This window comes from Camelina sativa, chromosome 7 (assembly GCF_030686135.1).
Source record: "Camelina sativa cultivar CO46 ecotype springtype chromosome 7, ASM3068613v1".
In the NCBI taxonomy this organism is placed as follows: Eukaryota; Viridiplantae; Streptophyta; class Magnoliopsida; order Brassicales; family Brassicaceae; genus Camelina; species Camelina sativa.
The window spans coordinates 21172702-21192950 of NC_141886.1; the positions used below are offsets into that span (position 1 = coordinate 21172702).

The 20249-nt window shown below is 32.9% G+C and overlaps 2 protein-coding genes and 2 pseudogenes across 3 annotated transcripts; 1 reads left to right on the forward strand and 3 right to left on the reverse strand.

Moving 5' to 3' along the window:
• Positions 1-3220: 3220 nt before the first annotated feature.
• Positions 3221-6451, forward strand: LOC147941526 (putative U-box domain-containing protein 42). The gene is made up of 4 exons (XM_087458552.1): positions 3221-3265; positions 3810-4139; positions 4284-4593; positions 4725-6451. Exons 1-4 carry the CDS (start codon positions 3221-3223, stop codon positions 6311-6313), a joined length of 2274 nt encoding a protein of 757 aa, XP_087314678.1. The 3' UTR covers positions 6314-6451.
• Positions 6452-7125: 674 nt separating this feature from the next.
• On the reverse strand, positions 7126-9213 carry LOC147941527 (putative pentatricopeptide repeat-containing protein At1g68930 pseudogene; annotated as a pseudogene).
• Positions 9214-9479: 266 nt separating this feature from the next.
• Positions 9480-10377, reverse strand: LOC104704750 (mitogen-activated protein kinase kinase kinase 20-like; annotated as a pseudogene).
• Positions 10378-14798: 4421 nt separating this feature from the next.
• On the reverse strand, positions 14799-17862 carry LOC104701504 (transcription factor bHLH49). Of its 2 annotated transcripts, XM_010417199.3 has the most exons (10): positions 17706-17862; positions 17423-17564; positions 16360-17271; positions 16051-16275; positions 15906-15971; positions 15747-15815; positions 15587-15658; positions 15336-15500; positions 15160-15253; positions 14799-15061 (listed from the first exon to the last, which is right to left on the reverse strand). In XM_010417199.3, exons 3-10 carry the CDS (start codon positions 17152-17154, stop codon positions 15024-15026), a joined length of 1524 nt encoding a protein of 507 aa, XP_010415501.1. In that variant the 5' UTR covers positions 17155-17271; positions 17423-17564; positions 17706-17862; the 3' UTR covers positions 14799-15023. The 2 variants fall into 2 exon arrangements, with proteins under 2 accessions (XP_010415501.1, XP_087315194.1); XM_087459068.1 differs by having other exon boundaries at positions 17423-17862.
• Between the last annotated feature and the right edge of the window lie 2387 nt (positions 17863-20249).

Genomic DNA, 20249 nt, shown 5'->3' on the forward strand with positions numbered 1-20249 from the left:
CTGATTCCATGTGGTGAAACTAAAGGGACTACCAAAACAGAGGATTACAGAGTAGAAAAGTATTCGATCGTAATGTAATTTCTGAATTCTGATTTAGATACAAATAATGTTGGACCAAATATATATATATATATATATATATATATATATTTAGATACAAATAAAAATCTATTATGCAAGTAAAGAAATATTTTAGTAGGTTATTTTATTCTGTAATTTTTAATATGAAGAATTCTTTTATGATGCAAGTCAAATTTTTATGTTAATTATGCAATTAGATGACTAAAAATTATTCTATAATATTATTCTTCAAAGTATAATATAAAAACTTTTCAAAGTTAATAATCATTTTGTAAATAAAAAGTCTCACTCTATAATAGGGAATAGTTTACTCCAAAAATCCTATTTTAAAATGATATTACTTATTTTAGAAGATAAATCAATAAAGTGAGAGGTATGAGATGCTCTCAATACTCCTAATCTCATCTACTTGTATTCTATTGAATTTTTTTTTTGTTTGAAGCCAAATTCAATATCATGCTATCAACGAGAGAGGCAAAACATGTAGAAAATATAATAGTTAAAAATTATAACAAAATCATTATATGTCTAATGATTCCACAAGGTTTAAAACACAAATTCAAAATGTTGGAGTCTCTACCAATGTTCTTTAACTCTCTAATTTGTATCTTAATCTTGTATTTCTCATAATTAATCTCTTAAATATTAAAGTATAAATTGATCTAATGATGAGTTTGTTGGTAGTTTAAATTATTCACATTCTGATACAACCAGAAGTACCCATACTCAGCAAATTAGCATTAATTGTTAGAATCGGTGCTAGATATCTGATTGGGGAATCATTACTTTTTGTGCTCGCGAATTTTTCAAATATGAAAACTCTCTTCTTCAAAATACAAAAATTAAGCTTGAAAGTGTCATGTATTATGTACAAATGATACACAAAATAGTCTGATATGACCTATCGTGTAAAGTTCATATATTTGATGGATGAGATCGTGGATCATATGGCTCCAATCTTGTGTTAGTATGTCAAACATAATATTTCATATACCACTAACATAGATCAATACACTACTACAATTTATTAGTTTATACTAATCATGTATCAAATCTTTATCTAGCAATTGCAGTTGGGAAGTAAAATTATGTGCTATGTTTTTTATGCTGAATATTAAGTGGTTTCACATTATTAAAAAAGTGCTTATTATAGGTAAAACTAGTTACTCTCATTCTCGGAGATAACAAATATCATATTTTAATCATGTGAAACTAGAAAAAACAAAAGATATATTTGAACACATAACTTTTGGTGAATAATCGGTAAAGATTGTATATAAGTACAATTAGGTTCTCATATGATATATCTCTAGGCAATTTTTTAGGTTTCATGGATTTTTTGAACTTAGAGTTCTTTGGCTAGTCTATTTAGAAATTTATAGGTATTGCATGTATGGGAAGTAGGGTTCCTTCAAAATGGTTTTCTAGTCAAAATTTTATTTCTTATCATCTCTCAAAAGACTAACGGTCAATTTTGAGTAAATCGTTTCTTATTTAAAGTGTATTTCATGAAGATTATCAACCATTACTCTATTTTTAACTATTAATAGAGTTGTGTTTTATGAGGCATATTCATTTATTTCCCACTTAAAAAAAGAATATTCCATAACTTAATTATTAATTTTAAAACATCCATTATTTATTAGAATTATGAATTTAACCCATTTACTTTATTATTAATCAAGCTTTCAAAAAAGTTATGTATTAAGCAAAAAAAAAAATCAAAGAGCTCGCAAGTGATGAGATGTTAAAATTTATCATTTTGTTCAGATAAATGTGATTACATTATGACATAACAGTTATTTACAATTGTATTATCAAATTAATTGATAGATTTACAATTGTATGATCAACTTAATTCGCAAATTTTCTTGTTCTTTATAGAAAATAATATAATACTAGTTTCTTTTATTTAATAGAAAATAATATAATATAAAAATTTGGTTTTTATGGTACAATTTTGTCTTTAAAACGTATTACATAATTATCATTATATTATATTTTCATAATTATATTGTTCCACACTGCACATAATTATAACTATTTTATTAAAAAAGTAACTAACAATAAAATAAAGCAAAATATTATTAAGCACTGCATTACGAAATATTTAATAAATTTAAATACTATTCAGCCAAAATTAATCTAACCAAAATAAAAATTTAACGTGAATAAGAGATAATTTTTTTTTTATAATAACATCAACTATCTTTTAAATTTAATGTTACAAATTTTCGATCGTAGAAAAAAACATCTAACCCATATTGTAGCACAAACCATAATCTTGTCTATTATATGTATATATATATATATATATATTTTGTCTATTATATATATTATATTATACATTATATTATATTATAAATTATAACAATTATTTTGCAAGCTTTAAAAACGAGTTATATTTTCATATATCAGGCGTCACAATACTGTACAAATATTGAGATAGATGGCAAACTAAAATGTTATTATGACTTATACAAAACTGTTATTTTGCATTGTTAGTGTTCACAAATTATACTCTTCTTCGGTTCTTCCACTAATCTCAAACGCTTAGTGTAGTAGTACTAGTAGTCGTAGTATCATATTCGTTAATAACATCTTTATAATATAGTACATAGTAACTTTAAATAAATAAATAAAAAGATTACAATTACTTCATATTCTATCTAACAGGAAGAAATATCATGGCTCAACCTTCATATTTGCAGCTGGAAGAGATGCTGTAACAAGAAAAAAAATTACAGAGAAGGTTTACCAAAACAAACTATTACTATTACTTGGTGAAAAAAGAGTTAAAACAGGTTTCAGTTTTCACCTGTAGAGTGTAGATGCTGCTTGAGGGTCGGGTGTGACATCGCCAGCTCCATAGTTAATTTGGATCACATTTGGCAAATCACCCTCCCATCCAGTTGTTTCCTATTTTGCATAAACAATCACCAACAATATCAGATTACGAGTTCGGATTTGTTCATTTTCCAGACCGCTAATACATACATACCTGTCGCTTGAATCCACCATTTATAGGAGACAATGGTGAACTTATGGTCCGTCCGATGCTGGAAAGGGTCAGTTGCATGAATCCATGTGGTAAAGGAGGATAAGCCATTGACATATTTGGGGGGGAATGGTGTTGTAGATGAAGAACCAGCTCGTAGTTGAAGTGCCTGCGCATAGAATTCAGGTTATAAGAACCTTAGTAGGATGATGATTCAAATGATAAGGAGAATTAAGTTGAAAGACTTGCTAAAATATCTTACATCTTTTGCAAGAAGACCTTCAAGGTTAAAGTCCATTTGTGGGTTCACAGTTGCAAGTTTTATCGATAAAAACTGTTTTAAGCAAAAGAGAATGAGAAAAAGAATTGAACATAAAAAGCAAACACAAAGAACACTTCATTGAGAATTAGGACATTGTCATACCTCAACTTGGCGTTGTAGCGATTGTATGTAGTTTACGATTTCATCAAGCATAACTGCCTTCCCAGTCACCTGCAATCACACGTTCATTTTTCTGCATTAGCTTTGTCTCTGTTCTTACATATTAATATCCATCATTATCAACACTTAAAAAAGACCTTACCTTGTTGCAACCCGGTACAAGATCTTGAAGAAACTTCATCCTTTCACTAATTTTTTCTCTCCTAACCTATAATTACAAAGTAGTTAAGACGAAAATACAAGAAGAGATAGCTTTCTATTCAACTTCAACTTCCATGATAGTTTTAGAAATTGTACCCTTTCTGCAAGACCACTGAATTGACTGTAAATGTTGTCTTGAAAAGCATCATTCAGGAATGGAAAGTACGTAACGAGGCAGCAAGAATCAAAGTGGCTCATGCAGCTTTATCCTTAGGCGGTTCAGAAAGTATGGTTATCGATGCATTACGAAATCTCCAAATGACCTGTGAAGGGAAAGAGTACAACAAGGTACAAGTTCGTGAAGCTGGGATCATTCAGCTTCTTGATAGATACCTGACGTACAGAAGTAAAGATATGAGGTATGAACTGCTACAGTTGTTAAGGTCACTGGCGGATGAAGACACTGATGATGGAAAGGTTGAATCTCTTTTATTTACCTATTATGCAAAAGCACTACCTTACATGATATGCACTGCTGTCTGCTGTATTTCTTTCTCCTAGACACACCACTTCTACACTTCTTGTTTCAAAAGACTTTTATATTTCAAAGTTATCTTACAGGAAATGATTGTGAAGACCATAACTATGTCACGCATAATCAAATTATTGGGAAGCAGTCACCAGCCTGTAAGACATGTAGCACTAGCCTTACTGCTTGAGCTTTCGAAATCCCAACATGCATGTGAGAAGATTGGGACTGCTACGGGGGCGATATTGATGTTAGTTACCGCAAAGTATAACAGAGAGTTGGATGCCTTTGCGTCTGAAACATCAGACCAAATCTTAAAAAATCTAGAGAAATGTCCTGAGAACATCAAGCAAATGGCAGAGAGTGGACTATTGGAACCTCTTCTGGGGCATCTAGCAGAAGGTAATACATACTGCTTTTTTCTCCAAAGTTTGTGAAGCATATATGCTATACAGGCAATAACCTGGAGCGAATTGATAAGCAATGAATTGATATTGATTAACATCAGTTTACTTCCGAATGATATATGGTAGGGGGCGAAGAGACTCAGGTGAAGATGGCTGCTTACCTTGTGGAAATCGATATTGGACATGAGAAAAAAACTTACGTAGCTGAGAAGGCTTGCCCTGCGCTCATTGGGCTGGTGCAATGTGAAAATATTGACGCTAGAAGAGCCGCCTTCAAAGCACTTGCTCATATTTCATTGTATCACCCCAAAAACCAGATACTGGTAGAAGTTGGCATCATCAAGATCATGGTCGAAGAGATGTTCACCAAGCGAATGTTCAGTGATCTGATGAACTCCAGGAATGAAGCTGCTACAATACTTGCAAACATACTGGAATCTGGGCTGGAACATGAGACATTTGAGGTGAATACTCATGGGCACACACTAGGCTCAGATTACTTTGTATACAACATCATCCACATGCTCAAGAACTCAAGCCCAGATGATCTTAACATTGATTTGATCAGGATTCTCCTATCCTTGTCCAAATCACCCAAAGCAATGGCAACAATTGTCTCAGTGATCAAAGAAACGGACGCAAGCTTTGCCATGATAGAACTCATCAACAATCCTCATGAAGAATTGGGGGTTGGGGCATTAAAACTTCTGATAGCACTTACCCCCTACATTGGTCACACGCTATCAGAGAGATTATGTAAAACTAGAGGACAGCCAGAAAATCTTATCCAGTGCCCAATAGAAGCAAATCAGATAACAGAAAAGCATGCTGTTTCAGCCAAGTTACTTGCTAAACTGCCTCATCAAAATCTGACTCTTAATTTAGCACTGGTCAACGAGAGCATAGTGTCCGAAATTCTGCATGCAATCCATCTGATTCAAAGAAGTGGAACACGAACAAGCAGGTATGCAACTGATTTTCTGGAAGGTCTCGTTGGGATCTTAGTGAGATTCACAACTACACTGTACGAGCCCCAAATGATGTACCTAGCCAGAAACCACGATTTGACATCAGTGTTTGTTGATTTATTGATGAAAACATCAAGTGATGAAGTTCAAAGGTTGTCAGCGACTGGACTAGAACATCTATCTTCTACAACTATGACTTTATCGAGGCCACCCCAACCTAGGAGCACAAAATTCATGGGATCATTGAGTATGCCTAGGTCTTTCTCCCTCCGTTCATCCAAAAAGAAGCAAATAGAGATCTGCGCAATCCACAGGGGGGTATGTTCTGCAAAAAACACATTTTGCTTGGTTGAAGCAAATGCAATCACAAAGCTTCTAGCATGTTTGCAGAGTGATAAAGTGGAGGTAGTAGAGTCAGCATTAGCTGCTATATGCACACTATTAGATGACAAGGTTGATGTGGAGAAGAGTTTAAGCATGCTGAGTGAAATGAATGCAGTACAAATAATACTAAATGCAGTCAAAGAACACAAGAAAGAGTCTCTATTGCAGAAAGCATTTTGGATGATTGACAAGTTCATTATTAGAGGTGGAGATAAGTATGCCAGTGACATATCACAAGATAGGATGTTGTCAGGTATGTTGGTTAGTGCCTTCCATCGTGGAGATGGTAACACAAGGCAGATGGCAGAAAATATTTTGAGGCGTTTGGAAAAGATGCCAAGTTTCTCTACTTATATCACATAAAAAACTGACATGTGAAACCTTAACTGTATGAACTATTACCTTCTCAACTCACTGTGTATAAAGTTTTCAGTTTGAAATGTAATTTTACGTTGTGGCCAAAAAAGATAACAGTAGTTCAAATAGAGAGTTTCAACTTAACATCCTCCTCATAACTTTGGTCATTACATCACCGATAACTTTACTTAAATGTATTATAAACCTCCAACCAATCTAGCAATCGGACGATACAAACTCTTATCATTTAGTAAAAGATATCCCACCATCATTAAATTAAAGATGCTCAGCAATATATACATATAAGTTATGTGTAGACTAAAATCTCAAAGAACTATAGTGTTTATGATCTGAACTACATATGCCTTTAGAATACACCGGTTTCCAGTTAACGGACTGAAAAAAAACAGAAACTAAACCACCCATCTTCAATTTTATAATACTAAGTCACAAATCCAGATAGGTCTTACCATTCATGTTTTCAAGCTCTGTCGATGTTGCAGTCAAATTATATGAATACACCCTATATCTCTTAGCCAATTCACCAATAGAAGTCCAATGCAACTAATCAGGCTCAGAATCCCATTCACAAAGATTGACAGCATACATAAAATTAGAAGTCTAGGATTAGAAACCGAGAAAATATTGGAAGCAAAGGGAGATAAGTCCTACTTGTTCCGCTTTTTTATGCCCAAAATAGCTGATGAAGCAGCTCATTATACAAGTAAACTGACTGACAGTACAACTGATCTTCCTGAATCTGTTTTGATTTGTCAGATTAGCAAGGGACAGACATCATGAAAATCCCCAGATGAACACTACCAGAAATCTCCGCATGAACAAGTTCCATCTTTAAAACGGTGAAACCTAACAGCATCTCTGACAAGTATCTCTCTACCAGTGACGCTGGAGATATGTTTAGTAGCATTGTGGCAGTCCACACACACTCTAAGATTTTTTCCCACTCTAATAGGTAGGCCTGAGGGTACAAATATCAATCCAAAAGCAATTGCAAGCCTTTCACTGTGATAGTTAAGCATCTTTATTTTAACAGCTTCCTCAACATCGTGGTGGACAAAACTGGTATCTGGTTTGTAACCATTACCTATGAGTTTTTGGTTCAATTCCTCGAGCTTAGCATATATCTGATCTAAATATGGACTTGACTCGTCATCAGCTGAGAAACTGTGCAATTTTCCTTTCCATTTTATCCAACTCTGTCCAGGTTCTTTTCTCACGTTCTTCTCTTTCATTTCCCGCCTTAACTGGGCCACACAATCCCATTTCCCTTTTAAAGCATATAAGCTTGATAATAGGGTATAGCCAGCAGGATGATGAGGATCTAATTCTATGAGTGATTCAGCCGCCCATTCACCAATTTCCAAATTACCTTTGTTTCTACATGCGCTGAGTAAAGTAGTCCAACCAATTGCATCTGGAGGAAAAGGCATCCCACTTATGAAACGCGTGGCTGCCTCTAACCTTCCAGATCGACTAAAGAGATCGATCATGCAAGAATAATGGCCATTACTCGGCACTATTCCATATTCATTAATCATTGACTCAAAATATCTCTGTCCTTTCTCCACTAATCCTGCCCTACTGCAAGCTGAAATAACACCAGTCAAAGTCACTCCATCAGGTTTTAGTCCATGTTGTACCATCTTGTCAAACAACTGAATAGCCTCAATTGCCCTTCCAGATTGGGCATGCGCGGAAACCATTGCATTCCAAGACACTTCATCCCTGACATTCATCTCGCTGAACAGCCTGGTAGAATCATCGATATCTCCACATTTTCCATACAGAGTCACCAATGAATTTGAAACAGTGACATACTGTATTAGGCCAGACGTTACCGCTTTTCCATGAAATTGGGAGCCCTCTTCTAAGCTAGCTATGTTGGCACATGCGCTGACCGCTTGTCCCAAAGTATAATGATCTGGGTCAACTCCAGATCTTTGCATATCAAGGAAAATTTTAACAGCCTCTTCAGCACGCCCAGTCTGGCCATAACCCACAACCATCGCTGTCCAAGACACGACATTCTTCTGCTTCATTCTATCAAACACAGTCTTTGCATAATGTAAAGACTTACACTTGCAATACATGTCAATGAGAGCACTGCCCACATATATGTGATCCTGAAGATTGGTCCTGATCGCACAAGCATGAATCTGTTTCCCTTCGTTAATTGCTCCTAATCCCCCACAAGCAGGTAGTACACTTCCAAAAGGATACTGATCCATCTTCAAGCCTTCTATTTTCATCTCTCTGAAACATTCAATAGCCTCCTTGTCAAGTCCATTCTGAACAAGACCTTTGATCATCGCTGACCAAGAAACTGAATCTTTCTCCATTCCTCGAAACAAGTGCAGAGCATCATCGATCATCCCACATGCCAAAAGCCCTCCCATCAGCGAATTGTACATAACCGTATTTCTATCCTGTATCCCGTAGAAGACCTTCTTCGCATCAGAGATAAAGCCAACTTTAGCATACAGATCCAACAATGGGCTCCCAACGAAAAGATAAGACTCAAACCCAAGCTTGATAACCTGAACATGAATCTGCTTGCCCAAACTAACATGTCCATTGCTAGAAGAAAGTTTCAGCATTGTCGTCAACGTAACCCTAGTCAAACTAGAAGAAAAATCTTTCATCATCGTTTTATAAGCCTTGACAGCTGAACCAACCAGCCCACTCAAGGAGTACCCTTCAATGAGAACGTTCCAAGTGACACCATCACGATCAGGAAGCTTCTCAAAGGTACGTTCCATCTCTGAGAGATGCCCAGATTTTGAATAAGCCAAAAGAAGATTGTTCCAGGAGAAAAGGTTGGGTTGGGGTATGGTAATTTGTTTAACCCATGAAAAACAGAGAAAAAGAAACAGAGCAAGCTGCATAATCGAGAGTTATTTTAGGACTCTAAATAAGTAAACTGTGAGTAGCAGAGAAGATTAAAGAGAACATGAATCTGCTAAACGAAAACAATCATACATTCAATTCAACTATTACAAGAGTCTAATCAAGAAGAACAAAGACATCAACTATTATTATACATAACTCTACTAATCAAGAAAGAAAAAAAATAATCTTTACATGAATCATATCAATGTTGACGAGGCCTCTGGCTGATTCACTCATCAACACTTGAAATTAACACATGCTCTTAAATTTCGTAAAGCATCAGTCTAATTTTCTCCAGTTCCAGGGACAAATCCTTGGGATTCTCAGTCTTCAGCATTGCCAACTTATGATTGACATCTCTAGGTACGAAGCTATGCCTCAACAATGTCAACGCGTCTTTTCTCTCGTCTGGTTCAGACGCAAAACAGGTCATGAGAAACTGTTTTGCATCGCAAGGAAGATTACTCGGAAACAGTGGCTCGTAGCAATTCATGTGATCCTCCAAGTAATCGTTTGTATGCCACCATGGTCTCTTTCCAGTGTACATCTCCAACACAACACATCCCAACGACCACAGGTCAAGTCCTTTCCCTATCTCGCCGTGAGAGATCGACTCAGGGGACATATAGATCGGTGTTCCCGCAAACGGTTGATCAGGATGCCACCACCCGATCGGGGACTCCTTCTTTCTTCGACAACCCGAAATCAGAAATCTTCAATTCATATGACGATCTCCACGCACCCTTATTGTAGTCGTAGACACACGGCTAGGGAAAACAAGGATGTTTTCGGGTTTGAGATCGCAATGAACATAGCCGTGTCCGTGAGAGAAGCATACGTGTAAACTCTCTGATCATCGGCTCTGGCAATTTCCCGTATTTGAAACGGTCCATGAATGTGCTCAAGCTTCCTTCAGCCGCGTACTCCATGAGAATCTTGTATTCCACGTAACCCTTTTGGTTGACTTTCCCTTGCACTCCGTTCCCGTAACATTGGACGATTCTCGTATATCCTTTGAATTTTGAAAGGATCTGAAACTCTTTGTAGAGAGCCTTGACGTGTTCATCGTCGGATGTTTTCACGGCAGCGTCGAGAATTTTGCCGTCGCGTTGTCTTTCGTACTTGAAGAGGCTCACCCAACCGAATGCACCTTGTCCCATAAATTTCTCCAACTCCAAATCTAACATAGAAAGCTGAGCTTTGAAATCTGAGAGAGTAGCTTGCGGAAGAACTTTATAACGAGAATAAACCGACTTCAACCCTAATTTCCTTTTTTCTTTTCTGGTTTTTAATTTATTTACAAACAAAATAAATTAATTTTGATAAAAGTATTTTACTTTTCTCACACAATGGAAAAGTTGAGCTGCGAAAAAAAGGAAACAACAAAAGAAATACCGTTGTGATTTTTTTCTATGCAACATGATTTTATCATCAAAATTAAGTATAGGTTTTTATTAAAAGTTTTTAATTTATTTATGATAAAGGATATATTCTACTAATCATCAATTTTATCAAACAAAAATATAATAATAAATTTATTAAAGTTTTTTTTTCTACTATTCAACAAGATTTATCATTTTTTTTTTTGAAATGTTTTTAATTTATTGTTGATAAAAGATATATTCTACTGATCATCAAACTTTATAAAAAAACAAAAGAAAAACAAAGAATGATCACAATTAATCGATAAAGGTTTTTAGTTTATTTATGATAAATGATATATTCTACTAATCATCAAATTTTATCAAACAAAAATATTGGATACTGGATGTTAATATATTAATATTTAAATTATTTGTTAGTGCTAAAGAAGAGACAATTCTATATAGAGTTCAAAAGACATGAATAATGAATAGACACAACTATTTAAAAGAAAAATAATGATTAAAAAATGAAAAAAATATGGTGAAAAAACACAACTCTATAATGATCACCAGACGCAACCGTAGATATATATTTTTAAATTACAACATATTTTTTTTACAAAAAATGACTTGACATTTATTTAAATTTATAGATTATGAATTCTAAGAGGTTATATTTCGGGATATTTATGAATTGTGATGTAAAAAAAAATAGAGATTTGTGACAGTAACAAAGCGGTATTTAACTACTATATCTATGCAATTCTGTACTTTTTCTAAGAATGAGAATGAGCGTAACAAATTTTTCTGACAAATAATGGCAATCTTGAAAGAGCAAAAGAAGAGAAAATACACTGGCTATCTCTCTAGTGTAACTCTGATGTATATAATCTTCAGCTGTTCTGCAAACACTATACATACTGAACTTGTAAGATCTCGTTTTGTGAGTAGGAAAGGCCGCAAGAATCAGCAGAATGTACAACAACTTGTTGGAAAAAGCCTTCTTTGATCCAGTCTGAAGCCAAGAAATATGCTTCCATATATTTATGGTTCTATTTACGTTCTGCGAGTCAGTTGAATATGAAAAACCATTGAAAGAGGAGACAGGTTAGTTCTGTTGTCATGATTCAGGCTCAGATCTCCTAACTGATCTCTTTTTAGCTTCTAATCTGGCAGTGAACCCAACTGTTGTAGGTCTTATCGATCTTTGTCTCACCATATCACAGTACTCTGGCAGTGAGAGTAGCTTAAGCTTGGGGAGGAACTTATAACGAGAATAAACCGATTTAACCCTAATTTCCTTTTTTCTTTTCTGTTTTTTAATTTATTTACAATGAAAAAAATAAATTATGATTAAAGTATTTTCCTTTTCTCACGGAATGGAAAAGTTGAGCTGCGGAGAAAAGCAAACAACAAAAAAAAAATACCGTTGTGATTTTTTTCTACGCAACAGGATTTATCATCAAAATTAAGTATAGGTTTTTATTAAAAGTTTTTAATTTATTTATGATAAAGGATATATTCTACTAATCATCAAATTCTATCAAGCAAAAATATAATAATAAGAAATTTTATTAAAGGTTTTTTCTACTATTCAACAAGATTTATCATTTTTTTCTATTTTATGTTAAATGTTTTAAATTTATTATTGATAAAGGATATATTCTAATGATCATCAAACTTTTTTAAAAAAAATACAAAGAATAATCACAATTAATCGAGCTTTTTCATTACTTGATAATTTGATATCTATTCTCCTGATGTAGATAGAATCTAAATAGTCAAAATTTGGACAAAATCTGAATTAGAGTTATGGATCCTAGTTTATATACAAATAATGGTGGACAAAAAAATATAGATATATTTAGACACAAAAAAAAAATCTATTATGAAAACAGAAAGCTAATTTGGCTCTAAGCTTTAAGCAAAACCGTATGTGAAAGTGAAATATGAGAGTTTCTAAGTAGCTTGGAGAGGAAGAGTCAACTTATAAAGAAAAGTAAACCGACTTCAATCCCAATTTCCTTTTTCATTTTCTGTTTTTTTTTTAAATTTATTTACAAAGAAAAGGATAAATTTTGATTAAAATATTTTTTTTTGTTTCACGGAATGGAAAAGTTGAGCTGCGGAGAAAAGTAACAAAAAAGTACCATCATCAAAAATAAGTATTAAGTATACGTTTTTATTAAAGGTTTTTAAATTATTTATGATAAAGGATATATTCTACTGATTATAAAACTTTATAAAAAACAAAAAACAAAACAAATACTAATCACAATTAATTGAGTTTTCCCATTACTCTCTTGATAATTTGGATATCTATTACCCTCATAAAGATATATTCTGAATAGTCGAAATCTGGACAAAATCTTAATTATATTAGAGATGCAGATCATAGTTTAGATACAGATAATGGTGGACCAAAATATATATGTATATATATTTATATTTAGATACAAATAAAAAATCTATTATGCAAATAAAGAAATATTTATTAGGATATTTTATTCTGTAATTTTTAATATGAAGAATTATTTTATTATGCCAGTCAAATTTTTATGTCAATTATGCAATTAGATGACTAAAAATGGTTATATACTATTATTCTTCTAAGTATAATATAAAAACTTTTGAAAGTTAAAAATCATTTTGTAAATAAAAAGTCTCACTGAATAGTAAATAGTTTACTCCAAATATAGATAATATTATTTTATAATACTCATGACTCTATCTTAGAGTATGATCTAAAATAGGTTTTAAAATGATACTACTTATTTTAGAGGATAAAATAAAGTGAGAGGTAGATGCTCTCAATACTCATAATCTAATCTACTTGTATTATATTGAACTACTACTGTTAATTTGGATTTTTTTTTTTTTGTTAAAGCCAAATTCAATATCATGCTATCAACGAGAGAGACAAAACATGTAGAAAATATATATCTTTTTTGGGCAAACATGTAGAATATATAATAGTAAAAAATTATAATAAAATCATTATATGTCTAGTGATTCTTATAACACAAATTCATTGGAGTCTCTACTAATGTTTTTTAACTTTCGAAGTTGTATCTTAATCTTGTATTTCTCATAATTAATCTCTTTAATATTAGAGTATAAATTAATCTACTAATGATTTTGTTGATAGTTTAAAGTAATCACATTCCGATACAACAAAAAGTACCCATACTCAGCAAATTGTCATTATTGATTATTAGAATCGGTGCTAGATATCTGACTGGGGAATCATTACTTCTTGTGCTCAAGAATTTTTCAAATATGAAAACTCTCTTCTTCAAAATACAAAAATTAAGCATGAAAGCGTCATGTATTTTTATGTACAAATGATACACAAAATAGTCTGGTTTGACCTATCATGAAAAGTTCATATATTTGATGGATGAGACCGTGGATCATATGGCTCCATAATATTTCATTTACCATTAACATAATGATGGTCAAATACACTACTACAATTTATTAGTTTCTACCAATCGTGTATCAAATCTTTATCTAGAATTGTAGTTCAGAAGTAAAATTATGTGCAATGTTTTTTTTGTTGAATATTGACTAGTTTCACATTACTAAAAAAAGTGTTTTTTATTCTCACTCCATAAGGTAAATTAGTTAATCTCATTCCAAGTAATGAATATTATATTTTAATCATGTAAAGGTCGAAAGTATCGACGGGAGAATAAGACAAAAAAGATCTTTGAGGAAAAATAAACCGGTAAATAATCGGTAAAAGTTGTAAGTACAATTAGAGTTCTCAGATCAATACGTCTAGGCATTCTTTTAGGTTTCATGGATCTCTATTTAGAAGTTTTTAAGTTTTGCATGTTTGGGAAGAAGGGTTATTGCAATGTGATTTTCAAGTCGAAATTTTATTTCTTATAAGCAAAATATTATTAAGCACTGCATTACAATATATTTCATAAAATCAAATATTATTCAACCAAATTTAATCTAACCAAAATAGACATTTAAAGAGATAAATATTTTTCTTTTGTTATAATGTTACAAATATTCGATCGGTAGAGAAAGCATCTAACCGATATTGTAGGAGTGTAGCACAAACCATCAACCATAATCTAGTCTATTATATTATACATTATAACATTTATTTTGCAAACTTTAAAAACGAGTTATATTTTCATATATCAGGTGTCACAAGTCACAACGAAATAAACAATACTGTACAAATATTGAGATAGATGGGCAAACTAAAATGTTATGATGACTTATACAAAACTATTATTTTGCATTGTTAGTGTCACAATTTATACTCTTCTTCCACTAATCTCAAACGCTTAGTGTAGTAGTACTAGTAGTCGTAGTATCATATTCGTTAATAACATCGTTATAATATAGTACATAGTAACTTTAAATAAATAAATAAAAAGATTACAATAACTTCATATTCTATCTAACAAGAAGAAATATCATGGCTCAACCTTCATATTTGCAGCTGGAAGAGATGCTGTAACAAGAAAAAAAATTACAGAGAAGGTTTACGAAAACAAACTATTACTCTTACTTGGTGAAAAAAAAAGAGTTAAAACAGGTTTCAGTTTTCACCTGTAGCTGCTGCTTGAGGGTCGGGTGTGACATCGCCAGCTCCATAGTTAATGTGGATCACATTTTGCAAATCACCCTCCCATCCAGTTGTTTCCTATTTTGCAAATACAATCACCAACAAAGTCAGATAATGAGTTCCCATTTGTTCATTTTCCAGACCGCTAATACATACATACCTGTCGCTTGAATCCACCATTTATAGGAGACAATGGTGAGCTAATGGTCCGTCCGATGCTGGAAAGGGTCTGTTGCATGAATCCATGTGGTAAAGGAGGATAAGCCATTGACATATTTGGGGGGAATGGTGTTGTAGATGAAGAACCAGCTCGTAGTTGAAGTGCCTTCGCATAGAATTCAGTTTAGAAGAGCCTTAGGATAATTCAAATGATAAGGAGAACTAGTAGAAAGAGTTTCAAAACTATCTTACATCTTTTGCGAGAAGACCTTCAAGGTTAAAGTCCATTTGTGGATTCACAGTTGCAAGTTTCATCGATAAAAACTGTTTAAGGAAAAGAGAATGTGAAAAAGAATTGAACATAAAAAGCAAACACAAAGAGCACTTCATTGAGAATTAGGAGATGTCATACCTCAACTTGGCGTTGTAGTGATTGTACATAGTTTATGATTTCGTCAAGCATAACTGCCTTCCCAGTCACCTGCAAACACACATTCATTTCTCTGCATTAGTTTTGTCTCTGTTCTTACATATTAATATCCATCACTATCAACACTTAAAAAGACCTTACCTTGTTGCAACCCGGTACAAGATCTTGAAGAAACTTCATCCTCTCACTAATTTTTTCTCTCCTAACCTATAATCAAAAAGTACTTAGATACAAATACAAGAAGAGATAGCTTCTATACAAGAAGAGATAGTTTTAGAGATTGTACCCTTTCTGCAAGACTATGGCTATTTGTGGCCTGGCCTCTTCGTGCCCGCACATGAATATATCCATCTTTTGGAGGATCAGAACTTTGTTTGCCCTGTTGTTTCCCACTGTTTGTCTTATTTCCAGGTGAATTTGGACTTTGCTCTTTATTCCTCTTTTTATCACCATTGTTGTCTGGTTCTTCCTCAGACTGCTGAGATCTATGCGATTGAGCTGCTTCAGAATTCTACAAACAGAAACGTTACCAGTGTTAACTTTTATAAAGGCAGAGAGAGAACAAAAAAATAAAAGAGCAACTTCAAAACTTCACCTGCCCATTTCTTTTCCTCTTCCTTGTGTCAAAGCCTTTAGAAGAGGTTTCCCCACCTTTCTGACCATTACCACCACTAGACTGAGTATCCTCGGACACATTCCCGGATCCAGGAACATTCAGTTTAGATTGTTCACTTGATCTAACATTTGGTTCTTTCACTACTGTAGACTCATCATTGTGAGGTTCACCACCAACAACATTAAGTTCATTACTTTGGCAGTGCCCTTGCATAGTAGTTCCACCACCTTGAAGAAACAAACCAATAGACTCAGGATTCCCAAGTGGTTGATTCACCATATCACTAAAATTCCCACCGCTAAAAAGCGAAAACCTCGCAGCACGCTCTATAAAACCTGAATCAGCCGGGAACTGAGCCATACTCGGAGGAAGGAAGCTACTCACATTCGGCAAGAAAAGACCATTATTGCCTTTAGGAGGCAACAAGTTAGGCAGGTTCCAACCCATTTCAAGAGATCTATCAATATTACCCCTAAAGGAAGAAGAAGAAGACGAAGCATTACCACCATTGCTCTGGACACTAAAACCACCACCATAACCCACAGCCTGCTGAACACTAGTGGGATCATACCAAAGAGTTTGACCAAATGAATCCATCATCTGAGATGGTGAACAAGACGAAGGACAAGCTGAAATCAGATTCTCTTGACTATATGAATCGATCGGAGCAGAGACCGGATTAGAACCCGAAACTTGCCAATCTACTGTTGGATTATCAACCCTATCATCATAGTTACTACTATCACGATTCCTCTTCTCTTCACTAACATCCATCTTCTTCTAAACTTGATGAACAACAACAACACCACTTAATCAATCAAAACCACTACAAACCAGCCCATTCAACTTCGTCTTTGAAGATACAGTGAACAAGACACAATCCTCCACCACCTTCAAGTACATACAATCGATTCAAATGAAAGAACAAGAGAAACCCAAATCAATAGATATATCCGTACGAAACTCGAAAAAAAACCTAAACCAGATTGAAGCTTATATATATATAATCAGAACAAAAAAAGAGTCAGGGAGAAAAAGATACCCATAGTTTTCAGAATCTGTGCCACTTTTTTCTGAACAAAGTTTGAATTTTTATCCCTCAATTTCTAACACAAAGGAAAAAGCTTTATGGGTCCTTTGGGTCAGATACTAAAAAAAAACCTTTTTTTTTCTCTGTTCTTCAGCTGCAGAGAGAGAGAGAGAGAGAGAGAGAAAGATAAGCAAAGGAGTGGCTTTTTTTTTAGAAACGGAGTAAACAAAAAGAAAAAGGAAGTGAATCGAAGAAGAAGAAGAAAAAAAATTAGGGAAGGGTAATGGATTTATACCCACGCTTGCATAAAAAACAGAGCTTTTTGATCATTAAACATAAACACCGCCATAGCCAAAGTATCCAAGCATTATAATTTTGCAGAGACTTTTTTTTTTTTTTTTTTTCTTTGTTGGTGTGTGTAAGAGTGGGTTTAGTTTAAAAATTGAGTGATTAAATTAGTTAAATCTGTAACACGTAATTATTCTAGTTGTAACAATCAGCTGACAGTGACAACTTTCATTTTGGGGTTACTATCTCTATATTTATTTATGTTTTAAATTTATTTTATTGTTTCTATAACTAATGAATTAGGTTTTGGCTTGTAAAATAATTCCGAAAAATACATCTAGCTTAAGCCTGTACTTTATAACATTATTATTAAAAAATATTGTAATTTTATTCCGAATTTATTAAAGTAATATTACCGACATTAATAATCATTCATTCAATTCTATTTCTATATTATATAATAAAGATTATTTTTGTGAGCTTAATGCTTGCTTGCTAACATATTCATTACTTGTCTTTAGTCTGTCTTTTTAACTCGTTTTTTTTTTGGGTTAACACTTTTATTTTTAACTTTTTTAGTGAGTCATGTGCATACTTTTATGATTTTGTTAGCTAGTTTCAATGTTGAATAAGTTCAAGATTCCATATTCAAACGTTTTTTTATATAAAAGTACTAGTAGTAAGTAGTAACAATAAATTTGTATTCATAAGTGAGCCAAAAATGTTGAATAGTGAAAAAACAATAAATAAATATATGCTTGCGAATAATCATAGCAATTATTGGTTTCATCTTCAATGTTTTGGATTTTGTACCGAATCATATGTAATTCTTAAAAAAAATAATTTTATTTTTCATGCACGGTTTGTTGGAGATTTTATTATATATTTTTTCTTAAAGTTATTTTTGTGTCTTTTGACCGCTTGCTTTCGCTGAAGAATATTTTTTTGCAGCTCAAGTCTAGTTGTAAAACCGTACTGCTAAGACTTACTAAAAGATTCATAGCAAACTTATAATAATATTACTACTATGATGATAAGAAAAAAGAATATTTCAATATTGGACAATAGTTTGATCTTTTACTGTCTCTTGGAATAGTTTAATTAGATATTCAAGCTGTGTTATACATTCTGTCAGCTTATAGACAACTAGTGAGTTGATTAGAACCTCTTTATTCATTATAAATTTATTCGTACGTCTTGGTTAGTCAAATAATCTACGAGATCTTCGTGGTCGATAGAGGTCTTACGATTTTGTTAGCTAGAAATATATTACAATTGTTTCTTAATTTTAGGCATTTCACAAAAAAAATAAAAAACCTTCTATTAATGTCATAAAAATACTTTATATGTAAATTCATAACAAAACAAAATACAAAACTTCCGGTTAACACTTGATTGAGCTTGACAGACATTAAGCCGAGATTACAAATAATTGTTAGTTTGTTACTCATTGATTAACCAGTCTCGATTCTGGTTTAACTCGGTTAGTACTTCGACACCAACACCAACAAACTACACTTTTGAGTTGAAATTTATCACTAAATTCCTTGGCTTGAACAATCAAATCATATATATAGATCAGCAATCTTAAGTAAGATTTAGAGTATGTTCGAACTTGCTTACATAAATCACTTTAGTCAAAAAAAAAATGTCACTGGATCTCTTGACGTTGGATTCAACATTTTCACAATCCCATGCATGTGTAAATGTAAATGATTCATTAGTAGTGTTTAAAGAATTTGCAAGCACTCCTTCAAGCAAACGTTAATAAATACGTTAGCTGTTTTTATACTTTTTTTTTGGTTGACAACCACTACGTTTTACATTGTTAAAAAACAAAAATCGACCGTCATACGAATACAATAAAAGACCTAGTAATTACTTTGAGCCTACGAATCCTATTTTTGCATATTCTAATAACGCTCCTTTGTATGATACCAATGAAGTGATGACAATTTCATTCAGTGAATTATATATATAGTAGTGAGCTATTCTCTTAGTATTTAACTTGCGATGAGGTCAAAGATCAAAGCATACGCAAGATCTGTCCCAAATAAAAATTCATTTGGTATTTATTTTTTTTTTAAAACATACTTGGTATAACTGTTTCCAAAATTACGTAAAATTAGTTTTTAACTATAACAACTTGGTATACTTTATTAACTAGGTAAATGATTATTGACGCAAATTACTTTTTTTTTTTCGCCTAACACAAAAATTATTTGTTAAATACGGTCATGGACAAGTGTAAACGTATTAACAACTAGTAGTAAGAAAGAAATGATTTTAAATAAAATAAAGGAAGAGTAGTAGATGGACGGTCCGGTTAGCGCAGAGATCGAGAAATTAAACCTTATAATAATTGAACTCTCCAGCCCACACCTTCACTTTATCTTCTCTTTTTCTATTTTTTTATTCCCTATATTATTTTAACCGTAGTTTAATTTTATGTTTTTTGTTTTACTTTTTGAAGCCATAGTTTAAGCATTTGCTGCATTATTAACTTCTTAATATTACTCGATAAATTATTGCTAGACACTATGTACCTAGT